Source organism: Rhopalosiphum maidis, chromosome 1 (genome assembly GCF_003676215.2).
Source record: "Rhopalosiphum maidis isolate BTI-1 chromosome 1, ASM367621v3, whole genome shotgun sequence".
NCBI lineage: Eukaryota > Metazoa > Arthropoda > Insecta > Hemiptera > Aphididae > Rhopalosiphum > Rhopalosiphum maidis.
In genome coordinates, this window is record NC_040877.1 from 30867869 (window position 1) to 30886399 (window position 18531).

The 18531-nt window shown below is 24.7% G+C and overlaps 3 protein-coding genes across 8 annotated transcripts; 2 read left to right on the top strand and 1 right to left on the bottom strand.

The window, feature by feature from the left end:
- The first annotated feature begins 3822 nt into the window (after positions 1-3822).
- LOC113550715 lies at positions 3823-7058 on the top strand. The gene is made up of 5 exons (XM_026952731.1): positions 3823-3883; positions 4083-4175; positions 6209-6662; positions 6753-6796; positions 6858-7058. The coding sequence occupies exons 1-5, from the start codon at positions 3873-3875 to the stop codon at positions 6937-6939; spliced, it is 684 nt and encodes a 227-aa protein (XP_026808532.1). The 5' UTR covers positions 3823-3872; the 3' UTR covers positions 6940-7058.
- On the bottom strand, positions 3925-17220 carry LOC113550713 (interaptin-like). 6 transcript variants are annotated; one of them, XM_026952729.1, is made up of 9 exons: positions 17033-17220; positions 14658-14921; positions 13616-13710; positions 8411-8587; positions 8232-8345; positions 7333-7682; positions 5290-5440; positions 5121-5207; positions 3925-4262 (listed from the first exon to the last, which is right to left on the bottom strand). In XM_026952729.1, exons 1-6 carry the CDS (start codon positions 17106-17108, stop codon positions 7443-7445), a joined length of 966 nt encoding a protein of 321 aa, XP_026808530.1. In that variant the 5' UTR covers positions 17109-17220; the 3' UTR covers positions 3925-4262; positions 5121-5207; positions 5290-5440; positions 7333-7442. The 6 variants fall into 6 exon arrangements, with proteins under 6 accessions (XP_026808530.1, XP_026808528.1, XP_026808526.1 ...); XM_026952727.1 differs by lacking the exon at positions 5121-5207; XM_026952725.1 differs by having other exon boundaries at positions 3925-5207.
- On the top strand, positions 11269-13656 carry LOC113550712 (carboxypeptidase B-like). Its single transcript, XM_026952723.1, has 6 exons — positions 11269-11525; positions 11584-11775; positions 11951-12281; positions 12343-12571; positions 12664-12847; positions 13414-13656. Exons 1-6 carry the CDS (start codon positions 11330-11332, stop codon positions 13599-13601), a joined length of 1320 nt encoding a protein of 439 aa, XP_026808524.1. The 5' UTR covers positions 11269-11329; the 3' UTR covers positions 13602-13656.
- Positions 17221-18531: the final 1311 nt, after the last annotated feature.

The following is an 18531-nucleotide window of genomic DNA, read 5'->3' on the forward strand; positions in this document are numbered from 1 at the left end:
ACAAAAATTACATTACATACTGTTAATAATTTTTTTTTTTTTGTGTGTAGTACAAAAATCTTTTCATTTATTTCTGACAGAAATTAAGTTGGTTTAAATATGTATTTTTAGGAAGATCAATATGTATAAGAAAAATCTATATTTATAGTATAAACTATAGTAAGTATTAGTTAAGTAATAACTAATAAGTAAATAAACAAACTTTGATTTTTTAGAACTTCTTATTGATCCTATAAAAGTAAAACCACGTGGATCATGATCATAGGCACAATTAAGAGGGGCCGGTAGCTTAGTCTCATCTGTTGCTATAGACCCACACCCAAACAATTTTTTTTAGAGGTTTTGTTATGACGTAAAATATCAAAAGAGTATCCAGTATATAGACCTAAGCTTCAGCGTTCAACCCCTCTAAATGTCTAACACTATTCGTGCATATGATCATTAATCGCCATAGATTTTCAAGGGAAAATTTGGATCATGATCCTAAAAAGATTTAGAATCGCTGGATTAAAAAATGTTTACACCCTCATAAAATTACCTTTTCATTTAAAATTTTTGGGGCAATTCAGCAATTGCAATAGAAAATTTAAAACTGGTGTTGCCAAGTGCCAGTATAAAAATAATAAATTCCCTACCATAAGTCTTACCTTTTTGCAACACTAAATATATACTTATATATTTAAAAATAAAATGTAATATTTTTCGAGAAAAATACAATTCTTATGAAATCAGAAATATCTTCTAATTAAATAATACTGTTTGAACGAATTATTTTTGGATAAAAAACGATTTAGATAGAATATTTTTGGACTGGAATTGATTATAGTTGTAAATGTATTTGGATAACTTTTGTCCAAGATAAACGTGCCCGTATGATGGTTATAACTATTTGTTGTTGGATTTCTTTGGCGTACGCTCTATACTCTCTATGATTAAAAATATTGTAAAAAAATAGGATATAAATCTTGTTATTGTAGAAAATTTAGTATTAACATTTACCAGGTATTGCAATACAGCATGCAGTTAAGACTTGAGATACACGCATAAATAAATAATGGTTTTTTATTTAGATATACGTACATATAAATATTGCAGTTTTAATCGTTCATTGCCAAAAAACAAAATTTAAAGAGCTATAAAATACACGTCTATAATATTATACTTGTATATACGTCTTGTTCGAAAGTTAATAAATATTATTATTATTATGCTTCAATTTTTATAAAAATTAAAATTATATTTTAAAACTTAAAATGTTAAAAAAATATATTAACACAATGCATATTGCATATAGGGGCGTATACAAAGGGGTGACGTGGGGGACAGATTCCCCCATTGGATTTTTATTATTTTTTTTGTTTTTGCTTACATTATGCAATATTTTGTGATATGATCGATCGAGCTATTGAATTATGAAAATTTTCTCAATACTAAATACCATTATAATTTTATTTTATTTTATTTGTAGCAAAGTAATGTTGATTTAGTCGAAATGTTCAATAACGACTATGTTTATACTTTATTATAGCATATCTTATTATTTATAAAGAAAATACTTTATATATAATAATATGTAAGTATGCTCGACTAAAAGGGCTATGCTTCCACTATGAGCCTGTGTTAAAAATGACATCAGATATTATCGTTGTTAATTGTTATTACATTATGAGAAATAACTAATGAGATCATTATCGCTATGAGTTTAGTTCACCGCGTATACGTAGTACACTAGTACATAGTACGTACTACGTACCTACCATTTATTTATTTGAAATCTAAAAAAAGACACTCACGGGATTGTTGAAAATGTGTAAAAATGTATTTGTTACAGGAACGGCTAAATGGCAAAACACTTATGCGTTATGCCAGTTTTAATTACAGCAGAAGTTATAGACTAACTAGCAAAAAAAAAAAAAAAAATAGAAAACTATTTATTAATTTAATTATTATTTATTTTATTTATACATTTAATGATGTACCAAGCATTTTATAATACGGAAATTTTGACTTTATGGAGTATTGGAGTGAATAATCTACCATATAGTGTTTAATGTGAATTTTGAGTCAATTTAAATTATATTCATTCAAATTTCATTGTTCATCATTTGTTCTTATATTTTACTACCAAAGTAAAAAGTTTTGGGAGGACGGGGGATTTTTCAATTTCCCCCTCCCATTTAGCTTTTTTTTTCGATCTCTCCCCCTTTCAGAAATCATGTCTACGCCACTGATTGCATACTGGTATTTATTAACTTAGAATAGTATAATAATAGTACTATATATATTATATACCATTGACCTATTAACTGGTCAATAGGTCTATGGTATATACTAGCTACTAAGCAGTGCTTTAAAGAATACTTTTAAAAAGTATTTGAATAAATACAAAAATACATTTATTTTCAAGTATATAAAATACTACTCAAATACTTTTGGTTTTTTAAAGTAATATAAACATATAGTAGATTAAATCTAGATTTTATCATCATTTTCATTTATTAAATAAATGTTTATTGTACTTTAAAAACATATTTGTATTTTCAAAATTTTCATGGTAATAGTCGCTCCACCCACACTAAATACTCGATCCACTAAAGCGCTGCCTAGCATTTTCGGTAAATTTAATGAAAACCTATTTTAAATATGTAAATGTTAATGTCAAATAATTTAATTGTCGATAAAAAATTTAAAGTGTTTATATCTTTGGTCGGTAATGTTCCCAAATATTGATCTATTTTTTTGTTTAAAGCAATGTCATAGTTATCTTCGGCTAACACATTAAATAGAAATACTACTAAATAGAATACTAAATAAAACTATTATTCAATTATTGTAACAACTTACAGGCAATAATATTTTTCCAACCAAATATTTCAAATAAAAATAAAATGGACGAAAAAAAACCAAAAGTATTCAATACAAATAAGTATATTTAATACAGAAAAAAAGGTATTTAAAATACCATTGAAAATACTTCATGTTGAAAGTATTTAAAAAGTTATTCAATACTTAAAAAATCATTTGAACACTTTTACTCAAATACTTCACAGCACTGCTACTAAAGTCATGTTACATACCTAATAATACAGTATTTCAATATTAACCTTAAAAAAATCCGATGACGTGTCCTTAAAAAATAACAATATTTAACCAAAATTACTTAGAAATAGGTGGGAAATAATAAATATCAAGTTATTATGAAGATGGACAAGTTGTTACCTATATGGCTATATATGTAATATATATTTATATTCTATATTGACTAGGTATATTACAAAATATACCTTTAACTTCTTGTCATTTTATAGGTTGACTGGTTGAATAACGCAATATTTCGCAGTGGCTACTGGTTACACATAATACATAAAATACAGCTATAAGTCTAGAAGATTATAAAATATGCTGTGTATCAAACTTCGTGACATAAATGTTCAAAAATGTCATCAGAACCTATGTTCATTCAAGCGTTTTTAATACCCCTACCCGTATAATAATATGAATCAGTGCAGCAGCAGCAGTGTAATATACTGTAATGCATTTATACATTACACCAAGCCCTAATACATAGCCACGTGTAGCTATCTCTGAACGCAATGATTCGAAAAATTTACACTACCTACGATAAAGTGTAGGGTTAAAATGATTTCGAGCGTGTAAGCGGTTTGTGTTTCTTTCAGATAAGGATTTGAAAATAAATAGGTAACATTATACATCAGTACATCACGAATAAAATACAAACCATTGGGTTGGAAAACAATCATCATAATATGAAAGCAACCGGAAAATGTACACCTATTATTCTGGTATAAAAAGCACTTGTAGAGGTCCCCAAGAGTATATTGTGACTTAGAACATTGTCGTCGTTACACAAAATGAATAATACGTAAGTTCAAGAATTTGAAGTAAAAAATATATTTTACACATTCGTATTTTTTTCACATTTCTTGTACAATCGTACCTCGTTAAGCTCTTATCATAATAATACGAACAAATTATTACTATTTGTATACACATATACGATTACACAATTATAATTTGAATAAATGTCTTTAAATTAACACTGTCAATTGGTATAATTTTAGGATTCTATCAATCGTAGTTGGCGTTGTTTTCTTCTTGGCTCTTCTTGGCTCACACTCGAATGCAAACGTCTGCACGATTTCGGAAAATAATTTGTAAGTAACTTTTGATCAGTTATATTATTATTTAAGCTTGATCATATTTACTATCTAATCACTGAAATCGAAATCCATCGGTTTATCCTATAAAAATAAAATCATTTCAAATTTACATGCAGTATTAACTTAAGAATTTAAATTACCTACGACCTACCTACCATACGAAATTAATATTAATACGATGCGAATAAAATTAAGTAACAATCAGAACAGGAATTTTACAAAACTAAACATTATAAGATTAAAAAGTGGGCAAGTGGGTATTGCTCTGTTTTAATTCAATTTAATGATAAATTATTGATTCGAAAAACAAATTCTTAACGGAGACGGTTTTGTTAGCTTATATTACTAAGTATGTTTTATAAAATGTTCATTAATATTGCTAATAAGGTAATTTATTTTATTATTGGTATTACGGTATAGGTTTAATAATTTTTTTCCCAAAACATTGCATTCATTTTCATTATATTATTAGTATTTATCATAATAATATGTATATGTAACTATTATTGTTATTAACTTATGAAACCTAAGTTAATACCACTTTACATGATATAAAATTATAAATAGAATATCTTAAAATTAATCTACATATTTTGATAATGTCAACAGTGCCTGATTTAGAATTTTTGAAGCCTTGGACAAAATATTGAATGCTATTATAACTAATATACTTATAGGTGTATACGGTGTACTTATTTACTTTTCTTACTGCCAACGTAAAAACGATACAATACATATTGTATGTTAATATTCATATTTTATTTTAACTAAATAACGTTGTTTGAACTTTTACAAATATTTATTGTTTATCAAAACTTATAACTAAAAATAAATCTATTAGATTTCTGAATAAATATTTTAAGAAGAACTAGCTAGGAACCATAATTTTTGCCGTAAGCCGATATTTCCGTATGTAAATATATTAAGTTTCCAATGTACCGTGTCATCGGGTAGTTCACAGAAGGAGTGGTTGCGTTAAAGTTCAATTCAATGATATAAATAATTAGCGAAGAAGACAGGTGGTGTCTACAAGTAATATACAAGTATAAATAAACTGGTAGCCAAGACAATTCGATAAATATAATTTATACACATTACATATACATACTTATGCTGCATGACCTGGTTGTCCAATTAATTTTTGTATGAAGTGGTTGATACGTAAGTAACTGCCGGATAATTTATTTTCTACTATGTTTATATTATTAAAATTTTTATAATATTAAATATTTTTTTACTCGGCGCGTTTTTGCGAAAAACTGAAAAAAATAAATACTTACATAATATAACTTGTAAGCTAATACCGATGTACAGTAAAATGGTGAGCAATGTAAATAGGACATAGGTTCGTAGTACAAATAGCTTAAAAATAATCTAGATACTTTGATAATCTCATAGAGTATACTGTAATTAGAAATAACAATATATGCGAAATGATAAAATTTCAAATCTCAACGATTCATACCTATTCATACAGATTTAGTCCACGATCAAACTATTTATTTTCTCTATTAACCACGCGAAATAGTAAATTCTCTCAGCAGAACCAATCTGCTGTTGTTAGTTTTAATATTAAAGTAGATTGACCTATTAATAAACATTAAGTAAAGAACAATATCTGTGGCTAGTATTTGTATCATGGATTTTTTACCATATTTCAATATTTTTGCAATAAATGAAGATATTCAAATTGTAATATTATATTCATAATTTGCAAAAAAATGTAAATATCTTAAACAAAATAATTATCCAACATAGAAACACTGAATATAATGTTCCTAAATTCCTAATATTAAGTTTGATATTGGGAAATTCAATCTAATATTTGAGCTAACAGCAGTAACAGCATAAGATGGTTCTGAATATTCTGATGAACGCAAATATTTAAATATACCATATTGTACGGGGTTAGAGAGAGAAATAAATAGTATGCACTTCGCACTAACAGAATTTTTAAATTGAAACAATATAATTAAAATCAACTAAGAAAATTTGTATTAATAAATAACCGTGTTATTTATTTACAGTAATGTTTATCGAAAAATATCAAACAGAGAATTGGTGACGACTTCAAATGAGACAGATCAATGCAAATTTAATCCTATAGACAACTATTACATTAGAGACACGTACAGGACTAAAAATTTGAACATACGATCCGAGAGACATAGAATAAGTGTGGACGGGAAAGAACAAGAGCAGCGAGTTTGGGTTAGAATTGACGATATTAGAAAGGGCAGATTGACAAGATCAGAATCATTGCCTAATATTCGTCGCGAACGAATTCGGAACGCAAGAGAGAGGGATATTGACATAAGAGGTAATCTACACCCACGAGCTTTAGAACGGAATGGTAGAAGAATTTTGGAACATCGTCCTGATGAAAGAATTTTTAGACGCGAAGTAAGAGATAGACAATACGATGTGCAAAGAATTCGAGATAATATAGATAAAAGAAGCAGGACAGCGCACACCAGACAGGTAGATACTCATAAAGTCATAAATATTCAATATTCATACACATGTAATAAATAAATTAAAATATATATATATATATATATATGTTTATAGAATGGTATGGTTGCTATTAAAGACAAGGATGAGGCGTCATCATGGTAATTTCCATTAATATTAGCATATAACATTATGTCATAATTAAACTTAAATATATTTTAGGCCATTCTCAAATTTTGTCCAGTCAGCAATTGGTGTTCTTGGACTTTACTATTTTGGGATGCATAGTAAAAACATTAAGTAATTAGAATTACTACTTACAAGAACATGTTAGTGAACACTTAGTATAAGTATTATAACAAAATTATCAAAATGTTAATGAAATAATGAATATATGATTACATTTTTCTTCCAGAACAACTATATTTGTGTTTTAATTTTTTTGTTTGAACCTATTATCAACTATATTTTATTGGTATTATATTGTATAAAAAAAACTTAATTTATTATTTAGCTAAAACTAAATACTAATTTCTCCAGTAAAATAAGAAAATTTGACTAAATATATTTACATATTTACCAACTGATGTATAGGTATCAAATGTATTATAAATTATAATCAATAAGTATACAGGCTTAGGTATTTAAATAGTAAATGCAATAAAAGGACATTAAGTTTAAAAGTATAATTTCTTACTTGATCATACTCCATCTATGAATGTGTTCACAACTTATCTGTTTACACAAAATTTAAAATTTCTTTTTAAATGATTGTAATGTCAATGTGGTATTGATAATTTACAAATGCTATATTTTTGTATTATTATTTTTAAATTTGTAAACATTATCAAGTATTGTTTCTATTTGATCAAGATAATTTCGTATTTGTTTATTTTTTTCTGATAGTTTTATTCTGTATTGATAATGCGATTGTCCAATTTCTTCAAGAAGATTACCAATTATAATATGTAACTGTGATTCTCTAGTCATATTACGTTCAATTAGTTCATTCAATTGAAAATCGTAACTCTTTAATGTCTCTTCGATCTAATGCAAAAAATGAAAAAAAATAAAAATAATAGTAATGGCTGTTTTTTTTCTTAAACATAGGTTTCAATTATAATTTAGTATAAAATATAAACTATGTGTTAAGTAATGTTCAATTTTATAGCTATATTATCTATTTTTTTGTTGATGGAGAAGTTACAAATATATTAACAGCACATACAAATTTAATAAACTATGTATGAATATGATATTATTTTATTTTCATATATAAATCTAAAATAAAAAAATGTGAAAATAGTTTAATATAAAAACATTATACCTAATTAAAATTTCTTAAAATCATAAGAAAAAATATAATTATTAATTAATATGTATGACACATAGCAAAACAAATAGATATTTAAAAAAAGTCGTTAAAATTTGACCTATTCACCTATTTGTTCTATTCTAAACAAATTTAAAGACTGATACATGTTGGAAAAAACTGTGTCTAGTGTAATATTACTTTTCAGATAATTTAGTTTTGAGCATAACATTTAATTAATTATTAATTATAAAATATCATTAATGATTTACCTATGTACTTACATTTTTTTTCAAAAATGATTCACAATGCTGACTTAATTGCTGATATCGATTTTCCAAATTGTGAATTTCTTGTTCTTTGAATAATAGATTTTTTTCAAGCTCATTATTTTTCAACTGGAAAAAATTGATGATTTATAAAAAATAAATAAATATTTTATTATAATGTATGTTTCATTTACTTTATAATATTTTAATTCTTCTTCCAATTTTAATTTATTAATTTGGTCCTGTGTTTTATTATTATTAGCAAATTTATCATGTCTGTTACACATAATTTGTAGCCGATTGTGATTTTCCAACAAAGATGAACTGACTTTAAATTGAGGTTTTATAAAGTTTATTTCAGGATCAAGAATCTAAGACATATAAATAATGAATAATGAGTTTAATAAAAGTACACATATAACAGATATAATGATGTTTTATAATATTATACATTTATATATTTTATGAATTAAGTTTTATCGATTTTAGAGGTCAAAAAACTTTTAAAAAATTATATAATATCTAGAAAATGCTTAGATTTTACTTTATTAGGTTGTACTACTAGAATAACTATAGGTTCATATAATACCTGCCAAAAACATTGCATTATTTGTATTATTAATACATAATTATTAAAATTATTTATATACAATGTTTCTTAAAAGTCCCATATTACCCTTAATATCTCCGTAAAAACTCAATATATTTAAATGCAGTTTTTTTTTACAGTATTAAAGATGAAAATTCTGATTGAATGGCAAAAGATTCAATTTTTTTAATGCAATTAAGTTTTTTAAATTTTCAAGATAGTCATTAACAAAACATTTCAAAAATAAATAATACTAAAATTGAATAAAAATTTATCAAGTTAAAGACAATATTTTTGGATTTTTAAAAAAAATATAAAACAATATACACATAAATTTTTTTTTTAAATTTTTGATAACCGGTATTTTGTATGTCAATTCATAATAATTTAAGAAAAATTAATTGTTTTACTTTTCAGTAATAAAATATTTATTTCAGCCTAACAATACTTGTACGTATCTAATTTAAGTTTTTATTCCCATTTCTTAATTTTAGGTTTACTTTACGGAAACTATAATACTTAAAAATAGGTAACTAGTTTCACTGTTCAACTAACTTAACAATAAGACACAGTCATTGTTATTTCTATTCAAATCAAAACTTTAATTAGGTATGTATAAGTATATTTTATTATATTTATATGGAACAAGTAGATTTTAGATTCTGAGCTGAGTGATGAATATAATGATTTTATAAAGATGTGTGTTTGTTTTTTTTCCCCGTGCACATGATAAATAATAATAAAAAATTCCATTTTCAATTTTAAGGGTGGTTTTGTATAGCAAATTGGATTTAGTTTGAACTTTAGAGAGGTCAAAATTAAAAGTTCTGTAAAGTACTGTTTTTAAAATCAGGAAAAACAAACAAAATATTAGGAAAATTTTTACACAAATCTAATATTATTATTATTAAAATAATTGTTTTGTAATTATGGTTACCGTAATTTTCGCACAGCATTGCTTCTCATTATATACAATGTGTTATTATTAAATTCAAATTTAATAAAATCTATTATAGTGATACTCAATAATGAGTTCTAGTCAACAACCTAATGTACAGCAGAGAGATCTACATTTTCTAATATATTTTTAATTAACTATGATAACAACTTATGAGAAACCTTGTACAACATATTCAAGCTTATTGACTGATTAAATATTTTTCTATCAATATATAAAAAAAAAAAAATAAAAAAATGTCAAGTTTATAAATTGCTTAAAATATTTAAAAATTATACTATGTATAGAAAATATAAATATAAAAATTTAATGAAAATTTCAAGTATCTACAGTTATTTGTTTTTGAATTACACCATAAAAGAAAATCAATTTTATTAACAACTAGTTTTGTATGAAAATTCAAATTTTTTTACCTTTTTTATTTTAGGTTTTGGAATTTTTAATTTTAACTTCCTAAAAATACCAACTAGATCTAGAACTAGGATTACTTTTCTATTGAAGTTAAAAATTAATGAATTTTTACACATATAACACATCATAGTAAAATCAATACATTCGCAATGATAAAAATTATTTAAGTATATGAGCCATATAAATTCTATTTATAAACATGTTTAAATTTCAAATACACTTAGTAGTACACTTAGTTATACATTCAGTAGACAGTAGTTAACATTCACCTCGAAATATTACAAATTATACTTCACCTTGGCTAATAATGACCTACATAATAAAATTAATGAATATATTATTAAACATCAGTTTACATACAACATATTCCAAATCGATAAATTACAAACATTAGTATGTACAGTGGACATCTGGTTTCTTGGAATGTGGTTTATTAACTGGTTGTAGGGGTTATTGACACAGTCAACTGTCAACATATTATATTTTTAACCTTTTGTTATTCCAATATATAAATAATTTGTAAAATACATGTTATTTTACATATAATTTGATCATATAAAAAAAATTACTACTTTAATGTTGTATTTTAAAACGATTAATTCTTAATATAAAATAAATTTAAATACTAATAACATGTAAAATACAAAAATTATTTAAATATAATAACACATTACTATTCACCCTAAAATGTTTACATTTTTCAAAAAATATTAATTACTTTTTTGTTCATTATAAAATTTTCTCTTTACAATTATAAAAGATTAGAAATTATTTCATTTACAATTCTTTTTTTCTTTAAATTAATACAAGCTATTATATTGATTGTTTGATGATTAAATTAAGATAGGATATGCAATTGTCATTAATAGTTGTTAGTATGAAAAGATCTATTGTAGATATTATAAACATAATTTTATATTATTTTAGTTATAAATATACAATGGCGAAGAACAGTTTATAACAAAAAGTCATAAAATATTCTATTCATGTTTATGTCAAAAGGTAGAAATTTTGGTCAATAACCAGTGGTATTAATAAAATATCAAATAGGTGTGGCTTGGATTGGGATCATAGTACAGTACCGGTTTCTGTACACATTAAAGAGTTCCCTGTGGTCAAGAATTAATTTAGTTTATCCTCATTTGGTTATTCGAAATGGATGGTTCTCCCAGAGTGCTTTATTGTGTGCTTACACTTTTAGCTTTAATAACATTTACAATATGTTTAGAAAATAATGGTCAACAGCGAGATGTCGATGAAAAAGTAACTTATAATGGAGACCAAGTATTTAGAGTTGAAACAGTTAACTCTAAGCAAAGGAAAAAAATCAAGGAACTAGAAAATCAAGGATGTAAGTAAATTTAATTTTTCATTAATGAATATTAAATTAATTTAAATACATTTTTTAGTGATTGAAAAATGGTTTACCAATTCTACATCAGTAGATATAATGGTAAAAAAAGAAAACTCAGAAATTGTAAAAAACACACTGAATAATGGATCATTATTATTTGATGTTTTTATTGATGACATACAAAGGGCAATTGATGTAGAAAATCCTCCAATAAATGAAGACGAATCAGAATTATCCGGAAGACAAGGTTGAAATTTATTTATAAATAATAATTATGCTGAATAAATCTTAAATTGCATACATTTATAATATTAATTTGTGTTATATAAGTTAAATAAATATTTAATAAGTTAAATTAAAAATGGTTACAGTATTACTCATGTTGATTTTAGTTTTATTAATTACTATTTTAATGATTTTAGGACATAATTTAACATTTGAACGTTATCATAAGATACATGATATATATAAATATATTGATTACTTATCTCAAGAATATCCAGATATATTAGAAATTGAAACTATTGGTAAATCATATGAAAATGTCTCATTAAGAGTGATACGAATTAAGCCAGACAAAAATGCAACTGATATAAAAGCTATATGGATCGATGGAGGGATACATGCTCGAGAATGGATTGCAGTCTCCTCTGTGTTATATTTAATAAATGAATTGGTATATAACAGAGACTCATTGGAATCTCATATGAATAATATTGAATTCCACATAATACCAATTTTAAATCCTGATGGGTCAGTATTAATAATTTAAATATACAATTTGACAAAAAATAAATATACCATTTTTATTTAGTTACAAATATTCTCATGAAAAGGAACGCCTATGGCGAAAAAACCGAAACAAGCAATCAGCAAATTCATGTATAGGAGCAGATCTGAATCGTAACTGGGATTATCACTGGGGCGAAAGTGGTTCTAGCAAATATTCATGTGCAGAAATATATAAAGGAGTAAAAGCTAGTTCTGAACGTGAAACCCAAGCAGTGGTTAAGTATATAATGAAAAATCCAAACAAATTTAAAGTATGTAAAATATTTTTGATTTTTAAATAATAAGTTATAACTAAATTATAACTTATAACTAATAGACTAAATATATATATATATATTTTTAGGGATTTCTGACGTTCCATAGTTATGGACAATATATCTTATATCCATGGGGCTATGCCAAACGGGTACCATCTGATCACAAAGAAGTACACCGTGTAGGCCTGGCTATGGCCGCAGCTATTAAAAAGGCTACATCAAATGAGTACACTGTCGGAAATAGTGCAACACTTTTATACCCAGCAGCCGGTATATGAAATTTAATAAATATTATTATAACACCAGTGTCACCCAAGCCGTAGTTTTTTTTGGATAAAGGGTACTAGTAATATAACAGTAATATACAAAGTGCAGATATCACTGATGCTACCAGTACATCCAAAACAGATATTATTTTACATCCATAATTTACAGCCAAGAGGGGCACTCATGACACCCATTTTTATTTTAGAAATGTATTTACCTTGTTAATACTTAAATCATCCATTAAATGTTGATACTAGTGAAATAATTATACTTCTGTAAATACCAAGTATACCATATATATAACTACTTAATTTTATGTATGGTATAGTAAAAACATAGAAAAATATATTCCCATTTTCACCAAACATATGAAAAATTGAAAAATATTCTATTTAAGCCTTACTAGTTAGAAATTTGCCCAAAAATGGTAAAGATTTTATAAGAATCAAATAATATTTCTACCATTTTAGTAACATAAATTTCTAATTAACTGATATATATATCAGGCATAGTATGTATTTAGAATTTGTCTTAATAAATACAATACCATGTACTTTTAAATTTTTTAGGAGCATCTGATGATTGGGCTAAAGGAGTTGCAAAAATTAAATACTCATACACTGTAGAATTGAAAGATACAGGAAAATATGGATTCATTTTACCACCATCTGAGATTTTATCTACTGGAAAAGAAGCATTTGCAGCAGTCTCAACACTAGCTAATGAAATAAGTTCAGAAAATAATAATAATGTGTAAAATTATTAGCTTACTTTTAACTCAGTTGTACATTTTTTTAAAGATGGAGAACGAATATTATGATTTTTTCTTTCCTCTTCTTTAATATACTTATTTATAGTTAATTTTCCTATAAACATAATTAAAATTTATTAGTTAAACTTGATTGATTTCATTAAATTATACAAATATTCTAAACTCTAAGGCCTAAATAAGACATAAGTTAATAGTTGTCTTGTAATATTTGTCCATATTACATTTCTATTTCTCTATTAATCAAATCCTCTACCTGAATTTTAATAACTTATACATTTATATGATAACTTAACACAATGACTATATTACATTTATTGATAGTTCACAAATGTTAAATTGGCAATAAATTATTTTAATAAAAATGTACTTAAAAATAGGAAAAGGATGTCAAAATCAACCTATACAGAATACCAATAATATGTAAAGAATGTACAGCTATCAGGGATGTACACAAAAAAAAGTTTTGGGGAGTGTTTTTGAAAATCAGTTATTGAAAAGTAAAAATTTTTTTAATAAATATACAAAAATTTTTTTTGAAAATTAGGTATACTTAAAATACTTTTTTTAAATACAAACATTGATATAACAAAATTAACATTACAATTGAATAAGTAAATAACCATGCAAAAACCCAAGTATTTCAGGGGGTGTTTGAACACCCAAAACACTCCCCCCCCTGTGTATGTCCCTGACAACTATTAAATAGCTCAAATTTAGGTATCAGCTAACAACAGAAAATGTGTTAATAAAAATTAATAATTCTACATTTAAAATAGATTAAAATAAATTAGCTAGTTAATATTCTAAATAATTTAAAAATAAACATATAATATGTTTTACATTGAATTTAATAAAAATGTATTTAAAATAGTTATGGATAGTGAATCTTTAAAACAATTATGAGTTTCAAAAAAATTAATTAGGATCAAAATAAATTTAAAAAAAAGAATAGATAATGATAAGGCCAAACACCATTATATTTCTCAACATGGTTAATTATATCTTTTATATCGTATTTCTTAAAATATTCTTAATACAAACCATAATTTTCTGTTGTATTTGAATGTTTCTCTGGAGTTGAAATACTTTGAGAATTATTTTTTAAATTAAAATTAACTTTTTTAGCATTATTCCTTTCAATTTCAGGCTGTGCTGATATAATCCTAGTATTATTTTGTATACTTTTAGAGTCTTTTGATGATTTAACTTTTGTATTTGAATATGTTTGGAAGAATGGAAGTGTTTCACCAATTATTTTATCAGCTTCAATCAACAAATCATCAATATTTTTACCTGCAGATTCTCCTGAAATCATTAAAAATATAAAATAAATAAAAATAAAGTGATATAATGTTTAATTTGCTGAACAATTCAGAACTCTAAATTAACCTATTTTTTATTAAATTATATTATTATCTACTAAACATACCTTATTAAATTAGAGTTTTTAGGCTTTTTATTAATTCTTGATAATTAATTTTTTATTAAAATCTGAATAAATTTATTAAACTTAGAAATCTAATAAAAATTAAATAGGTAGTAACTCACAAATATTACTACTTATATATGTGTGTGTGTGTGGGTGTGTGGGTGTGTGGGTGTGTGTGTGTGTGTGTGTGTGTGTGTGTGTGTGTGTGTGTGTGTGTATGTGTTACCATAAAAGCCCAATTATTAAGTAAAGCTAGATTTTACTAATTATTGCTAGGATTTCCTGCTTGTACTCGCTTAAAATTATAATTTTATTTAAGCTTTGTGCAATGTGTTGTGCACTTATATGATGTTTGTATTAAATTGTGATTAACTTATGTAATTTTTTAATTTATTAATATTATTTTGATTAATTTGATTTAAATATGACTGATATTAAAAGGTCTTATGAGGTTTTGAATTCAATAATGAAAAATAAGGATTTTAGTTATATAAAATGTACATTTTATTTAACATGTAAAATTTATAATATGTAATTACAAAAAGTAAAGGAAGAAAAAACAATCGCAGTCAAAAAAATCAAATTTGTATATTCTAATATACATAACGTGCTTAGTAAAAGCTCAAATAAAATTATAAGTTTTAGCATTTATTAATGAGTATAAACAATAAATATCCAGACATTAGACACTTAGACGTATGTGTATCAAAATAACAAACAATTAAAGTGCATGCATGCTATCTTTATATAATTATTTAATTGTTGTTATTAATATTTTAACTATTTTATATTTTGTTTTGATATTGACACAAATATGTTGAGTGTTAATAATTTTTTTATTTGTCATATGAAATTTAAAAAATGAATTTAAGTTAAGGGGAAAAAATACAAAAATAACAACTGTTAAATCTATATCCTTTATGAATCTATGATAGAAACATTTAACTACTGATATTACTTAGCATTGGTAATATCGATAAACTAATTTATCTAATTTAAAATAGATTGTGGATATAAATATATAAGATATTATATACAGCGAGTTCTGCTAAATGTTATCACTAGATTATAGAATAAACCGTTTATTGGAATCATTGGCGTGATAAAAAGAGTTTAATGATGCCTAGCCATCATGATAAGAAATATGAAAAAAGTGGTAAATTGTTATTTTTAATAAACTAAGTCAGTTATAACAAAAAATAAGGAAACGACTCTTAGAATTTAGTATTCTCAGATAGGAATTAGTAAAATATAAGTCGGTAGGTACCCACTAAATCTTCATTAGGATTTAGTTTTCTTCAATTTTTTTTCAAACAAATTTCATATATGTGACATTGAGAAAAGAGTGGGTGGGTAGGTTGTAGGTACTCAAATATATGTTGTGCATCATAGACCATAGTTAATACATGTTCACTATGCCACTGATTGAAATTAAAAAAATAAACCCAACCAAATTGTATGTTACTATAGTAAACATAAAGTATTATAAAGTTAAATTGTCTTTTTATTAGAATCACTAAGCACCAGATAATCACTTATATTTATGTTTTTATTGATTGGATGGCTTTTCAAGTTAATTTAAGTCATTAAACACTTTTATTTTAGAACTAATCAATATATTGTTGCATCGTTAAATAATTTATCCAAGATATGTCATTCAGTTAGTTTTAATTTGTGTTCAAACATTTTTTTTAAGTTTAGGTAAAACAGAAAGATTTACCAATAAAAGAAATAAAAGATTTACTTATAAATTTTAATAAGTGAGAAAAATTTACAAAATGAGGAGCTGCGTCAACTTAAATTTCCAGGTCTACTTTAAAAAAATTTTAAAAGATATAAAGCAATCTGTTGAATATGGAGAATAAAATGTGTATTATAAATCACATATATATATGAGTTTTAATTTCAGGCTAATAAGCTTTTTAGTAATTCATATTATTAAGATAGTTTGTAAAATTATTGAAAAATTTTAAAGATATCTAGTTACCTATAATGTCTTGGATATTACAGTCCTCTCTACCAGATAGTAATAATTTTTCCATCTCAGAAATGATAGAATCCATATTGTGTTATAAAAATATCAACTAATAACTTACTATTAAATTACTACTTATTTAATTTATTCTGTGCTAATAGTGGAAAAGATTTAATTTTAATTCAAATATTTAACTAATAAGTAATAATAAAATTATGGAAATAATTTATTGTAATAATGATAAATGATAATTAATAAATGATAGTAAATTTAAAATTATATGACTACTATCACATAATATTATTATTATCTTTTATTATTCTTTATCAAAAAAAAAAAAAAGTAATAATAATAAATAAAAATAGTACACAATAAATTTATATTTTGTATTGTTATTTGTTATTTGTTCTGTCGGTGTTCTGTGATATGGCCTGTATGGGTTTAGTAGGTACCCCAAAATAAATTAAATCAAATAAATAAATAAAATTGCATTTATTTTGTGCTAGTACCTACACATCAAGTTTTATAGATAATAATACTATATAGATTACACTATTATTGAATATATTATAAAATCAATGCCTACACAGTACACACTACTGTCTACAATTATAAATACATTTATACCTTGGTAGGTTTGTTCATTGTTCGTTGGACTATAGCAAGGTGGACTACTACATGCAGTGACTGATTTACCAATTCATGGGCCCAGTACAATTTACAATTTTGGGCCTCAAATTGTTCATTTCTATTTTTCGAATGTCTAAATAAAATGTATGCAAAATATATTTTTAAATTAATGTTATATATAATTATTGTAATTAGCTGTTTGCCTATTTATAAATGAGCAGTTGGATCATAGAATGATATTTTATTGTAAAAAATATGATTATTTAATATACAAGAATACTACACTTCAAATGTGTCTAATTAATGTAATATTTATTTAAGTTAGTACACAAATTAAAAAGTCAACGTTTTTATTTAAATAAAAATTAGCATTTCATTATTATTTTTTACACTTATATATCACACTAAATTTTTAATATTTTAAGTCAAATTTGATTTCAGCTTTAAGGTTTTCCCAAAGTATGATAAACAGGTACTTATACAATTAATTGTATATGTTTGAAGTCGGTGCGCCCAGTTCAATTGTTCCATTTGTCCTTCTATAATTATGGCACTGGGACTAGGTAGTAGGGACATGATCACTATGTGTTAGGTACTAAAGATTTTCTACCAGAGTTTATGGTACTATTTAGTCCATTTATATTTCATAGTTTCATATAGGGATTAGTTCTCTACATCATCAATCAATAATACCTATGATAAAGTTCTTAAACTTTATATTATCAAGCACATCACTAACCTTTGTAGTATAGGTCGATGTAAAATGCAGCCCGACTGTTAATAGTGTATACTTGCATACGTTTACCCGTTTGTGGCTAAATTTATTTTATTCAGATATAAATGTCATAAATTACGTCTAGGTTTCTAATATTTTATATTAA